General features: G+C 29.6%; 1 protein-coding gene across 4 annotated transcripts in view; it reads right to left on the reverse strand.

Moving 5' to 3' along the window:
* Window positions 1-15,327, reverse strand: part of LOC107438692 (cyclin-D-binding Myb-like transcription factor 1) — a 68,077-nt gene that overhangs the window by 24,187 nt on the left and 28,563 nt on the right. For all 4 annotated transcript variants that reach the window (XM_016051043.3, XM_016051022.3, XM_016051037.3 and 1 more), the window contains 2 exons: window positions 14,329-14,405; window positions 5,833-6,023 (listed from right to left, as the gene is read on the reverse strand). In XM_016051043.3, coding sequence (XP_015906529.1) covers window positions 5,833-6,023; window positions 14,329-14,405 — 268 coding nt within the window. The remainder of the gene's footprint in view (window positions 1-5,832; window positions 6,024-14,328; window positions 14,406-15,327) is intronic.

The following is a 15,327-nucleotide window of genomic DNA, read 5'->3' on the forward strand; positions in this document are numbered from 1 at the left end:
AGCGATGAATTAGAGAGTGAAATCATACAAAGTCAAGAGTATCAAGATCGAGTAGTGGCTTATAAAGGCAAAATTGAAAGATATTTACTGAAATGCCAGACTACAAGACAGGAAGTAACGGTTAATAGTGGTAACAATAATTTACAAGAAAATATAACTTATGGAAATATCTCGCACATTGCTAACGTTAAATTACCTAAATTGGAGATAAAATTTTTTTTTGGTGATGCCTGTGAGTGGCACAGTTTCTGGAATAGCAACAACATAGCTATACATAGTAATGAGAGTCTTAAAAAAATTGATAAATTTAATTATCTTAAGATGTATTTCGGGGGAGTTGCTTTGAGTGCAATTTCTGGATTCTCATTAACTGAAAGTAATTATGATTCTTCTATTAAGTTGCTAACCGAAAGATTTGGTAGGCAAGATTTAATTATTAGTAGTCATATGAATAAACTTTATCAATTAATTCTGTAAGAAATTCATATGATATTAAAGCTCTACGTAAGTTCTATGACGAATGTGAAATCCACATTCGCAGTTTGCAATCAATGAATGTGACAAAAGGTAGTTATGGTAATTTACTCTGTCCTGTTATTTTACAGAAGCTACCAGAGGATTTAAATTTAGATTATAATAAAAATAGAAAATCAAGTGTAGATTTTGACATTGATGCACTAATTTCATTTATTAGAAAAGAGGTAGAATGTAGAGAAGCCTCACATGTGTTGTCTAATAGTTCTAAAAAACAAAGTGTTCATTTCGAAACACAGCAACGGTCGGAGAGCCGTAGTAAACATAATTATAATCGGAAGTTCTCATCTTCTTCGGCATTAGTTTCGGCATCTAACAACATATTTTGTTTGCTTTGTAATTCCAAAAATCACGAATCGAAAGATTGTTCTCTGACCATTGAAGAAAAAAAACAAATGCTAAAAGATCAATTTCGCTGTTTCCGGTGCTTAAAGAAATATCACACATCCAAAAACTGTTGGAATAAATGTATTTGCACATTATGTAAGAAACCGAAAAGCGAATTAATTTGCGATAAATCAGCAATAAATAATGAGTCGAAAGAGAAAAACGATACTTTAGCATTCGTTACCGCTTCATGTGTTTCGAAACGAAAACAAAATGAAATGATCTATTTACAGACTTCTTTAGCGTATTTGATTTATGGTAATGTAAAGAAGTTGGTTAGAATTTTATTTGACTCTGGTAGCCATCGAAGTTTTTTGAAACGTGATATTTGTAATGAGTTGAACCTCAGGACCATTAAAACTGAACGGTTGCATGTTTTCGGTTTTGGAGAAAAAATTTCTAAGGGGTGTTCTTACGATTTAGTGAAAGTAAATCTTCAGAACAAAAACGATAAAAAATTAAATGTTTGCATTGAAGCATTTGTAGTAGAAAAAATAACGTGTGGGAAAATAGCCGCACCCCATGAGAAAATTAAATAATTAGCAAGGAAAAATAATATTTTTCTTTCGGATACCGGAGAAATTGCTGATATAGACATTTTGATCGGTGCCGATTTCCTACATGACGTAATTTTTGATACGTCTTTGAGACTGGGAAAAGGACTCTTTGCAACCGATAGTTTATTTGGTTTTGTGGTTCAAGGGAGATTCATGAATAATTGCCAATTAAGTAGGATTGTAAATAATAGTATAATATCTGATGTTGATTATTCTTTGTTTTGGAACCTTGAAGGATTAGGAAGAAATACTATGAACGAAGAAAATGTTGATAATAAAAGTGAATTGTTAAAAGGTTTTAATTCTGATTTGCATTTTGAAAATAATAGGTATAGTGTGCAACTTCTCTGGAGACCAAATACAAAACATTTGTTAAATGATAACTTTGAGCTGGTTTCAGAGAGGTTTGACAAATTAAAAAGGAGATTCAAAAATGATAAATCCTTGTTTGAAGAATATAACAAAGTTATAAAAACTTACGAAAACGAAGGGATAATTGAGAAAGTTAAAAACACTGATCCCCAAAATTATAAACAATGTTATTTACCTCATAGGGCGGTTATAAGAAACGATAAACTAACTAACAAATTAAGGATTGTCTTTGACGGTTCCGCGCATAAAAAAAAATGAATTGTCTCTTAACTGTGGAAATAAGTAGTTTCCAGTTATAAACTTTAGTGTTTGAGTTTTTTTTTTTTTTTCAGATTCGTTTCCAGGATGGAAGTAAAGGGAATTCAAGAAACAAGCATTCAATCAATGTGACGTACGAAATCGTTATCTATAAAAGAACGAACAATTTCTTCTTTCATGCCGGTGGAGAGGGATGAGTAGCCCACTCATCTTTTGAGTCTTTGGCCGATTGTAGGTGATGATCCTATATATATATTTGTATATTCAATTAGAATTTTAGATTTAAGTTAACCATTGAAAGTAATAATAAATGTGTTCCAGGTTATTTGTGTACTTCATGATTTTTAGCATACTCTGTTTTGTGAGTTAAATCCACATTAACGACTGTTTGTATATTGGGCCAAATTTATACCCAGATATACATGAACTTATGCTAGTGTTTCGGTAAAACAAGATTGCTTTTATAGGGGACGTTCAACAAGCTTTCTTACAAATAGGGATTAATGTAGAAGATCGAGATGTCACAAGATTTCTTTGGTCAGATGACTCCGATAATGATTCGTCTACAGTAATTTATAGATTTTGCCGCATACTATTTGGTATCAACTGTAGCCCTTTTCTCTTAGCGGCTACTATTAAAGAGCATATTAAAAAGTTTGCAAAATCAAAGCCTCTTGCGTATGAATTACTAAATGAAAGGGTATATGTCGATGACGTCATAGGGGGAAGTGACAGTACAGATACAGCATTTCAAATAAGTTCTGATTGTGTTGAAATATTTCGGGATGCGGGCATGGNCAAGGGTGAAAATGGAATAAAGAAATCATATATAGCCTTGTTCACATGTGCAGTCACGAGAGCAATACATCTTGAATTAGTCACAGACATGTCTACTTCGACTTTTCCGCTCGCATTCAGAAGATTTGTCTCTAGAAGAGGTAGTTGTCATACAATCTACTCCGACAACGCCAAGACGTTTAAATGTACCGATAAAGAGCTTCAGAGATTATTTGATATTCTGGAAAATTCCGAATTCAAAAACGTTCTTGCTGCTAAAAGAATATCCTGGAAATTCATCGTCCAACTTGCCCCTTGGTGGGGAGGATTTTATGAAAGATTGGTAAAAAGTGTCAAAGAGCCTCTAAAGAAAATACTTTGAAAAGCTCTCTTAAATTTTGAAGAGATGACCACTATATTGACTGAAATCAAAACCATCGTTAATCTTCGACCCTTGTCCTACGTCACTAACGAAATTGGTGAACCAGAAATTCTTACCCATCACAATTTTTAACCCCTGGTAAAGAAAAGACAGAGTATCCAGCCCATTTCATAGAAACCATCCATAGAGAATCCACCAAAAAGATTCTTATAAAAAGAAAAGAATACCAAGCTACATTGTTGGCTAATTTATGGAAGCGCTGGAAGGAGCGCTATTTGTTTAATTTGAGATCTGCACACAACTTTACTTCTCCTAACCTAACAAAATGTTTGAAAGTGGGAGATGTGATTTTGATGGAGGGCACCACAAAATCAAAATTATTATGGGACATAGGTATTATAACAAAAGTATTTCAAGGGCGTGATGAACTTGTAAGATCTTGCCTTATTCGCAAATCCAACGGCGAATATAAACGCCCAGTACAACTTATTTATCCTTTAGAACTCAATGACTGAAATGAACAATGATAAGCTTTAATAGTTTATGTTTTTTTTTTTTTTATTTTCTTTCAAATGAACATTTGCATCTCATTTCAAATTTATTTGCATTTAAATGCTATTTTTCTAACATGTTTATGCTATTTTTGTCGAATTTTTATGTTTAAAATTTTAGTGAACTCAGAGGAGTTCAAGTGGGGAGTGTTGAGGATTTATAATACCAGATGGCGCTGAGCGCAAACAATTTTTTTATTATATTTTCTTCACTTCTTAAGTTTCAGTTTGGATTCAACTCACTGAACCACAATGAAATAAAATACTTTTAATCATTACAATTTGTGTAATTATTGTTGAATTCGAGTTAGATACTGAATAATAAAATCATGCACCCTTTATCTAAATGTATACTATTTCTATCCAATCTGAGATTGATTTTGATTAAGTAATTAAGGTGTAATTGAGCATATTACTTAATCTTAAAAATAAGTGGAATAAAATAATATTTTCTATGAACTTGAACACTATAAACAGTTTGAAGTTTTAAAAATCTGCACAATCTCTCAAAACCGTAAATTTAATTAGCAAAAATTTTACTAATAATTTACAAAGGATGTTCATATGATATAAGAACTAAAAGAGCACTGAAATAACCTGAGCAGATGGAGGCAACACATTTCCATTCTGCATACGCTACGTCATAACCAATCAGTGATAATTTTGGATTGCATTACCTACGGTGGCCTTTTTGGGCAATTGAAATTATTAATATTTTAATAAATACACATTTGGAGGGAAAAACAATCAGATTTTCAGATTTAAAAGAGAATTTTAAAAAATTAAGAGATGCTGCAATTGTCCATTATTAAAAAGACAAAAATTATTGAGAATTTCACAATGATTGAAAACACAATTAAGTGTAATTAATTGCAAATTAATTTGACTTAATCTTGATCATTGGGAAATGCTAATTAATTTTTGTCTTTTTAATAATTATCTTTACAATGGAAAACATTCAGTTTTTATTCAAATTGATGGAATACCACAAGGATCTAATTTTTCATCTCTCTTTGCTAACTTATTTTTACATTGATATGAAAAAAAATTATACTCTTAGGATTAATTTTTTTTTAGATTTATTGATGATTTAATTAACTTTAATTTTCAAGATTATAAAATTTTGTTAAATAATATTAACCCCGAGAAATTAATCTTGCTTCGTAATCATGATGATAATATTAATTTAAATTCTTGGATTTGGGTATTAAAAAAGAAAATATCTGCTTTGTTGATTTATACGATAAAAAATGATTTTAATATTAATATAAACAAACTTATTACTTGAAATTCTAATGTTTCTAAAAACGTTTATTTAAATACCATTTTTAGTTAAATGAATATATTAAAAGAATACAATTAAAACTATAGATAGTAATGTTTAATTATCCAAAAATAAATAGACAAACTCTTTAAAAATTTAATAAAAAACAATGGATACCCAACTAATGTAATTAAGTGCTATATAAAATCCTAGAGTTAATTGTATGTTATTATTAATAAATTTACTAAAAACTTCTTTGTTATATTTTTGTGTGTAAATATTATTCGGGAAGATCGTGGATAAAAATTTGTGCGAAATGGGCAAATCATGTTTCTGTCTGTTTTTTTTTTAATAAATGTCAATTTTCTAAAATCATTAAAATTGTTTAATTAAATATCAACTTTTTTAATTCTAAACTTAATGTATTTTTTATGTTATATAATGTATGTACAAAATTATGTATTTTTGTAGTATTTCGAATTTTACTCCTAGCTATCCATATTAGGTCATCTATAAATAAACAGGATTAAAAATTACAGGCATTTATCATACTATAAATGATGAATCATTCATTGAGAGAACAAAAAATAAACATAATGTAATAACAATAATAGATAAAAATAACCTATCAGCATAGATTCAATAGTTGTCGGATTCATTATGAAATATTCAGTGTCTTGTTCAATTTATGAATAATTATATATAACAGTAGTAGAAAATGAGAAAAAAAAATTTTGAAAAAGAAATTACTTCTTAAGCTTGGCCAGTTCTTCAGAAGTGTATTTTCCAACATGGTTTTTGTTATCATACATTCTGATCACCCTTCTATAGACGGAGAACAGAGGCCTATTTAAACCTTTGGCTACAGTTCGATAAAAATCTTTTCTTTCATCCTTGGACATCTCAAACACAATTGTAGCAGGATTTGTAATATCATGCTCCTAAAAAGAAATATTTCATGTTTACTAGAAACATTTCTGTTGTTTACTTTTTTTTAAATAGTGATTAAAAAATGTATAGACAAAAAATCAATGAAAACAATACTCTAATACAAAACATAAAATATTACCACAGAAATTATAGCCATTTTAAGGAGTAAAAGCCATCTCTTTGAATACGTAACTGATATAGAGAACAGCTGGGTTCAGTATGCTATACCAGAAAAATAACTTACAGGGTGAGCAACATAGTCAGATTTAGCAGACTAAGGTCCAGAGCATAAGAAGCAAAGTGACAATCGAGTCACCTAGAAACCACTTAACGTCAAAATGTGTTAGCAGATTTAACATGACTAATATAAAATGCATTCTCAATTAATAGTGCAGTACTGCTTATCAATAGTGTAAAAATATAGATCAAACAAACAATAAAAAAAAAGGTTTTCTTCTTCACCCCAACAGCGGTATTGGTTAGGAGGAGAGGAGGATGCAAACCAGTTTTAAGAACCTCTGCTGCAGTGCCCCTAAATGTTACTTTTTCTTTTATACACAAGGACCACACCTAAATTTAAGGGACTGGTTTACATTATATCAATGGAAGCTGGATTTCCTTTCCTATGTACAATCTTTAGGTCCAAGATCTTTCAAAGGCAATGACACTTACATTGACTGCAACACAATTCAATTCTTTCTGTGTCTGCTCCCAATGATAGAGATGAAAATGAGCAAAAAATATCAAAGGATATACCAACAACTGATTAAGAGTTTCAGATGACTCAGTCATGTATCAACAGATCATAATTTTGACTTGAACCAGTGAACAATCAATCTCCAATGCAGTACCCCCAGACGGATGGATGGGAACCTGGAGGACTTTGTGACCCGACAGATTTAACATATACAAGTCACTATTTACTACATGAAGGGTTTTCAGCCAGCTGGTTCGAACTCCCAATCTCACGGCGCCCAGCCAACAAGGCTGTCATGGCCATTATGTAAACTATTTTATTTAATTAACAACTGAAATAAATACACATGAAAACTTACCAAGTAAATAAGTTTTGAAGCAGCAAAATAGTAAAAAAAAAATTAAAGGAAAAAAAAGAATTTTTTATTTATTTATTAATTTTTTAGGAAAGAACAGCAATTTTAAGCCATGAAAGCTATTTTTAAGAAGAGCATCCATGCTGAAGTTAGGAACTCGAGGCTAGGGCAGTTTTTAACTAACTCATATTTTTTCTAATAATCATTTAATGAGATACTCTAAACATGAAAAAAGAACACTGATATACAATCACACTCAGTCCCATTTGGTTATTTATAAACAAAATAGAGTGTTAATATTCTGGAAATTGCTGGTTTCAGGTTGAACTAAGCTTCTTCACATAAAATAGAATGTTAATTATAGGGAAGTTAATTAAATATAAAGCTGTATCGAATATTGGAATTTTTTAAAGATAAATCTTTCTTGCACATGTCTTGTATTTAATCAAGATTTATTATTTGTTTATGTATTTTAGTGTAACAGGGATTTTTTTTTTGTACATAGTGACTTTGTTATATAATTAGTATATGTTCTACATGGCTTAGTGCCTGTTTTTTGTATTAAGTACTAACCAAACTAAAACAAATCATTCTTTGTGAAAGAATAAGAAATGTATCACTAAAGATAATTCATATTTGACAGTTAGACTTACTCAAAATAAATGGAAAGAACAGTTGCTAACATAAGCAAATGCCACGTTTCAACAGCTAATCAGAATCCATACTTATGATAATGTCGCAGACATCTAATTATATTTCTAACACAGTTTAGAAACAGACATCCAATTGGGGCTCTACCACAATTAGATGTCTGTTTCTAAGCTGTTAATTGATTAAAAATGCAAGGCAAAACTTAACTCATTAAAGCCCAAGTTAAACAGTTACAGTTTTATAAATTAATAGTAAAAATCATGAAGTCACCTAGAAGGTTAAGTTATGAAGTAACGATTGAAAGCAATTATTTATTAATTTTTTTAAATGGTAAAATCTAAAAATATGTGCACGATAGCCAAAAAAAGGTAAATAAATAAAACAAATATGTATTTAAACAATAAGGCAATTTTAAATTTAGATAGCCACCATCTTGTACAACAGTAGCTTCTCCCAAAGCTGGACAATTAACAAACCTAAAGAGTGTGTGAGTACCAATAGCAAGAGTCAATCATTAATGTCAAGTTGTTAATTACTTATTTACTGATAAACAAGCATTTATTTTACTTAAAGAGCTAAACTTTAATTTTCAATAACTGACCTGTATTACTTTTATTCTTATGAACATTGAAGTACAATATATGATAATTTTAAGAACTAAAGTTCAAATTTTTTTTTTTGACAGATACTTTTTTATATTATCATATATTCTTGAATGAAATTATCTAACATTTGACCAAATTATATTTATTATTATAATGTCAGTATTTTGGTCCTATGACTTAATAATAACAAAAAATTTGGAATTATATTGTTATCGTAATTTATAACAAATACATAATTGATAAAAATTGCTGTGACAATCTGGGTAAAGTATAGTGGGATAATTGACAAATTTAGAACTAAAGCTTTTAACAACTATGGCCTATCCCATCAAAAATCTTCAAACTTAAATGTATATATATATATATATAAATATATACATACAGGGTGTCTCAGTTAAGTGTTTCAGAACTTCTAAGAGTGGTAGGGGGCATCCTGACGACTCGAAATCATATAGCAATGCGGGGTCGGAAATGCTTTCCTGATGCGGTAGATGGCGTTGTTCGAAAGTTCCGACTGAGCTTTTGCAGTACGTTGGCTTCTCAGTCACCCGACCTATCATGTCTTGATTTTTATTTCTGGGGTCATATGAAAACACTAGTTTATGACACCCCTGTTGACAATGCTGAGGAGCTGGTTGCAAGAATCACAGTAGCTGCCGGAGAAATTCGAGATATGCCTGGAGTATTGTAGAAGCCTGGTGTATTGCAGAATGTTCGGATGTCCATGCACCGGAGATGTGAGGTGTGCATTGTAGCCGGTGGCAGAAACTTCGAACACTTACTTTGACCCATGTGCCTTATGCTTTTTTCAATGTATTATTAAAACGATTTTTCACTTACGGTCTCTTTTCTTTATGGTTATTATACGTCTGTGTACGTCACCGCTTCAGGAAAGCATTTCCGACCCCACATTGTTAAATTATTTCGAGTCGTCAGGATGCCCCCTACCCCTCTTAGAAGTTCTGAAACGCTTAACTGAGACACCCTGTATATATGCTTTTTTTTTCTCTGAATATTTAATTAATTCAGGTGGAAGTTGATGCCCAAGATATGCATACAAAACGAAAAAGTAAAAAATAAATTTTTTTATTCAATTTTTATGAAATAAATGACAAAAAAATTAAAAGAAAGATTAATTAGAATTTCATAGTTACATTATTAACATAGATTCTCAAAAAATTTTAATCTATCTATTGTAGAAAAAATAAGTAAATAAATAACTATTTTTTCATAAATTTCAAAAATTCTGGTTACTTGCAATAAAGTTATGGTAAAAATTGATACAATGAAATATAATTATAGATTATTTTAATATTAAACTAATTGTCAATAGCTGATATAAAAATTCTAAATACTTTTATAAGTTTCCTAAGTATTTAACAGTGAAAATACTTTCTTCCCCCTGTTTTGAAAAAAGTTTGTTTTACAATTATATAACTTACATCCTATAACTAATCCAAAAATTAGCTACTTGCTTTTATATAAGATAAGAACTCAAAGAAAACAAAGACAGAAATGAAAAAAGTAAAGGAAAAGAAGGGAGAGAAAAAAAAGAAAAATAAAAATTATAAAAATCCTTAAAAAAAATTAATTAATGTTAGAAAGTTTAACAATGAAAAGATATAATCTCATCGCGAAGTAACACGATTATCATTAAATAAGTACAAAAGTGAGGTAAACCAAAGAAAAAAAAGAGACCGATTTGTAAATAAAATTGACAGCATAGTTGAGTGCGTAGTGAAAAATGCTAAGCAAGTGTTATAATGAAAAAGTCATCTTTGAACTTACAAGAATTTTTATTTAGCAATTAAAATTATAACTAAACTTAGACATCACATAACTTTATAAGAGAAAACAAACGACAAGAGTATTCTACTTTCCATAACACGAGATTCATAAAAAATCTCCAAATCTAATCTTGATTTGTCTTATACAGGCACATTTAACATCCATTCAAAGAACAACATTTGCATAATGAGGGTAGAAAAGGTAACACACCAAAAATTAATAAGTAAATTTTGTCTTTAAAATATTTTTAAATGTTCAAACTCCCTCTTTCAGTGGTTTTTCGAACTTGTGATTTCTGACTCGCCATTCTTCTTATTCGAACCTTGTTCTCTGAAATTCATAGTCTGACAAAAATTTTAAGAAGTAAAAATATCACAAAAAATCACGAAAACTGCAAAATGAAACACAATAAATAGGAATGTATAAAGTGAGAAGGGAGAAAGAAGCCACGTACTACTTACAATTGATTTGCGACTTGCAAATATGATTTTAAAATATTTTTGGAACTAAGTTACCAGATCGCAAAATATAAAATTAGAGTGTAAAAAGAGGGTAGCGTGGGATATACTTTCAAGGCGTGCTCATACTGAAGTTAAGAGCCATATTTGATTTGTCAATTAGCTTGGATTTGGCCAGAAAACAAGTTTTGTACAAGGTAATACTTTATTTTGCTGGATAATTAAAAAAAAAAATTTCATTTGAGGGGGTGACCTCAAATATGCTAATTAATTAGTGCAGACGATATTTTAAATTACGAAATCAGACACAAAATTGGACTTTCTCTGGATAAGCATTTTTTTTTATTTTAATGAATTCAGATTTCTAACTCTCAAAACATATAGGGTAGCCGCAATCTGAAAAATATGGTCCGCATAGTTTGATCAGGAAAGCGGTCCAAAGTTTGGACCCCTTAATGTTAATTTTACTTTTCGTGTATTTCCCCACACCTCAAGAACTTTCAAAGTGAATTGAAACAGTTTTGCATTCAATTATAAAATTCGTTTATCCAAAGATAATTCCATGAAAAAAATTAATTTTAGTAAATATTTGTTACCGTATTTTCGCGGAGAAACGCCGACCTGGTATATACTCTGCGCCCTCAAAAATCGGCAGGAAAGATTTTCACCTAATACGCCGCACCATTGTACACGCCGCGCTGAATTTTTAACAATTAACGAATTTTGAACGTAACACAGGTATTGATTAAAGACTTAACACATGCTCTAAATACGTATATTTATATAATTTAAATAGTTAAGTAAAAACCAATAAAAGGGTATTGAATATACAAAAAAATAGAAACAATCCTAGTATTTAAAATAGATTTCAATAACTTTTTAAGTAAAATTAAGCATTTTCTAATTTTAATGTGAAGTAACCATTAAAATAATACATCAAAAACCATTAAAAGAAGTTTGAAAATTGTTAAAAATAAAATGATGATACTTTTAAATCAACAATCCAAAATCCTGTTTTAGATATAAACGATAAATCCAAACAAATTTTGTTCAAAGAAAAACTAAAGAATAATTCATTTAGATATCACCTATCACTATATATTCATATCACTGCACTTAAAAATCCCTCAAAATCAGAACTCTCTGTATCAAAGTAAATTAGGTTTACTAGTCCATTGTTCATTTCGGGTTAATCTCCGTCACTCACACTTTCAGCCTCACTTTCGGTTTCGTTTTGTCCCAGGATGATTTCCGTTTTTTTTAAAGCCATTTATCACAGTTTCTTTTTCTCTTTTAAATGCTGACAGCTTAAACGTAGCTGTATAAAATTTTCCTTTTGAAGGGAGGCATTTAAATTGGATAACTTAAATACAAGTTATGCTAAAACAAAACGAAAATAGTTTAAACGAAACAAAAATATTATTGAAAGAAAAACATTAATAAAACAAAAACGCATCAGAATTGAAGATAAAACGATTAAAAAAAAAATAAGCTGAGGAAGATGATCGAAATCAGACAGAAATATGAGCAATGAAAAAAAACTACAATAAAAAGCGCTCTCCCAAGCATTTAAGACAAGTTTCTATTTTTAGCAATTCCTCCCCCTATTTTTTCTTCTCAATTCATGTTTTTTTTTAAATGATCCCTCTGCCAGTTGAAAGGAAATTCTTCTGGAGCATTTTAATTGTAAGATTATTCAAGGTTATTCCAAGCTCATCAGCACCCTTTATTCATCAAACATTCACATGGTTTTTAACAAGCAGCTGAAGAAAAAAGGGGAGTGGAGAGAGGCTTTCATGACAAGTGGAAGAGACATATTTCCTGAAAAATGCAGGGGGAGCATTTGTTTTACAGTTTATGTTATCACTGGCCCCACCCTGATTTCCTTAATTCATTCCTTTCTGATTTATGCTTCTCCACTCCACGCCCATTTCCTACACTCAACAGCTGTCCATATGGCAGAAGGGAAAGAGAGACTTTGTTCTCTTGTGGATAGTGGTCTCCAGAAAGTGATTCCAAGAAAGGATTAGGGAGTGTAGGGAGGGGAAAATTCCAGGTGCACTGACCATTTTGTGGAGAAACATTAAGCATGAAAAAATAAATAAAAAGCACAGTAACAGGTGGAAAAATGATGATGAAATTTCCAGTGGGGTTTCTAAAAAGCAAAATTTGTTAAAGAAGAACAAAAAGTAATACTATATAGGCCGCATTGTTAGACACGCCTTCCTACTAAATTTTAAAGTTTTAAATCAATAACGCCGCGGCCTATCTCCGCGAAATTACGGTATTTTAATAAATATTAGTCGAAAAATTTTGAAGTGTAAGAAATACTTTTTTTAATATTATTTTAAAGTATGTAATTTTACATGGTAAGATAAAAATTTTGAGCAAAATCGGTTAAATAGTTCCTGAGAAATCGAATTTTAAATATACGGCTTTTTATTTACACCTTATCTTTAATGTGAAAATGTGAGAAAGTAGAGCAAAAGTTAATCTGAGTAAGTTGGAATGATATCTATTAGTGATCTTATATATGGAATAAAATCTCATTTTTAAATGGAAAATCTATTTGCAGATATGCAAAATATACATGTACGTATGAACTTGGTTACCGGAAAATTTGTCAAAATCAAGTTTAGTATTGCAAAGAAACTGTCAAGATTGCACAGGTTAATCTGGCAGAGATGGATGTGTTATTTTCTCTGCTTCCTGCAGACGCAATTTTCCTGTTATTATGTCATTGTATATTTGTTTAGAATTTGCATAGAAATGTTTGCATAGAAATATTTGTTTTTAAGCTTTTTCCTACCAGATATATTAACATCATTTAAAATCATACATTGCGATAGAATCAGACATCTCAATTTGTTTTTACACAATTTAAGATTGCGCACTGTGTTTCATATTTGCACGATTTTGTATCAAATTATTATATTCACATGATTTAAAAGCCAAATATTATGGTGATATATGTTCAAGTGACTTGAAAATTATACATTGGAATTTGCATTCACGCGATTTTAAAATCAAATATTGAGATTTGTATTGTGTATAATCTGACAACTTAAGTACACAAATTTTAAAAATCATTTTTGCAAGTTAGTTGTAGGAACAAGACATCCTTTTTCCTTTTTTGATGTTTCTATTAGTGTTTTATTTTTCCTGATATTTTACTTGATAAAATTTTGTTTATAAATCAGTCTCTCTCTCTTTCTTTTTTTTTTTGGTGCGCCTTACACTATAGCATTATAATATATTTATTTTGCTTTGGCTGAATTAATATAAGAAAGAAGTATTTTTGAGGGCATAATTGTATTAGTTCATAAAAATGTGATGGCTCAGATTTTTTTTTTTAATATTCCAAATTCGAAAAAATTTTTAAAATTTTTAATAATTAATTTTTCTATTATTCATTTATTTAGTCCTTTTCTTTATTTCTTTCCTTGTTCTCCTTTATTATGGGTTCTATGTACTTACAGCTTACGCATACTTAATAAAACTTATTAAATCTTGAATTCCTAATTTTCTTTGAAAGTTTCTCGATTACTTCATTTTTTATTGTCTCCTTTTTTATTGTTTTAAAAGTATTATTTATTTATTCAATTTCTGTTCATTGGTTCGGTATATAATTTAGTGAATATGTAGCCATATCTTTTTGCATAACAAAATGCTCAGGATATTTGAACAATTGCTCAATATCTATGCAAAATGGCAGAAAAATGATGACAAAACTAATTATGAAGATAAAAGAAATTATGTTACCTTACAATAGAGCTGTATATTGCTTTCTAGTAGTTCTATTTCTTCTTTAGACCACATTCCTTGCTTCCAAAGGTGACCTAAAAATAAATTAAATGAAAAATGGGTTGATTTAATTTTACGTCTACAAATAAAGAATATTTTTAAATGAACTCCTTAAATCATTCATTTTTGAAACTTTTCTTTCTTTTTTTAGCATTCTTTGTACAAAAGCTTATAAAATAACACCACATAAATTACCACAGTTAAATTTTGGGGTCACAAAAAAGTATATCTACAACATTAATAAATCAGCGCAATAGATAACCTAGAACAATGAATTACCAGAATTCCTAAAAATTTCCTTTTCCTAATCCTTTTTCCTAAAAATTTGGAATTCAAATTTCAGTTTTCAGTTAATATTTTCAGCTTCTTTACAGAATGTGTTCTCCGTATAAAATTTTTTTTAAACATCCTACAGCTTGAGAAAAGATGTTGACGGAATTATATTTTATCATAAATATTACATAATGAAAACTTCTTAAATTAAGGCAAATTTGATGACTCACCAAATAATATGTTTTAAATTAGATTCTATACTTGGTAGTTCAATTAAACTAAGAGAAATAAGCGAAAACAGAAAATTTTTAATAAAAATGTGGAGAAAATGTAAACAAAAAAACAAACATATAAGAAGACATTGTATCTTTCTTAACTGTGATATTTATTTATTTTAGTATTATAGTCTCTACTCCTACGAGCTTAAACTTATATTTTTATGATATACTTACAGCTAATGCATATTACAATGTATGGACAGCAGTGCATATTTTAACATATTAAATTATACCACTAGTCCACTCAGTGAAAAGACAGTACTGTATAGTGAAAATCAGTGCCACCTAATGCCTCCCAGTCCAAGTCATTGCAAAACTTAATTTCCTCATATTTTTACACAGAATAGTTTACATAGACTATTAATTATGAAATTCATAAAAAAATAAGCGCTCACAAAAATAAAAT

Source organism: Parasteatoda tepidariorum, chromosome 6 (genome assembly GCF_043381705.1).
Source record: "Parasteatoda tepidariorum isolate YZ-2023 chromosome 6, CAS_Ptep_4.0, whole genome shotgun sequence".
Taxonomy (NCBI): Eukaryota; Metazoa; Arthropoda; class Arachnida; order Araneae; family Theridiidae; genus Parasteatoda; species Parasteatoda tepidariorum.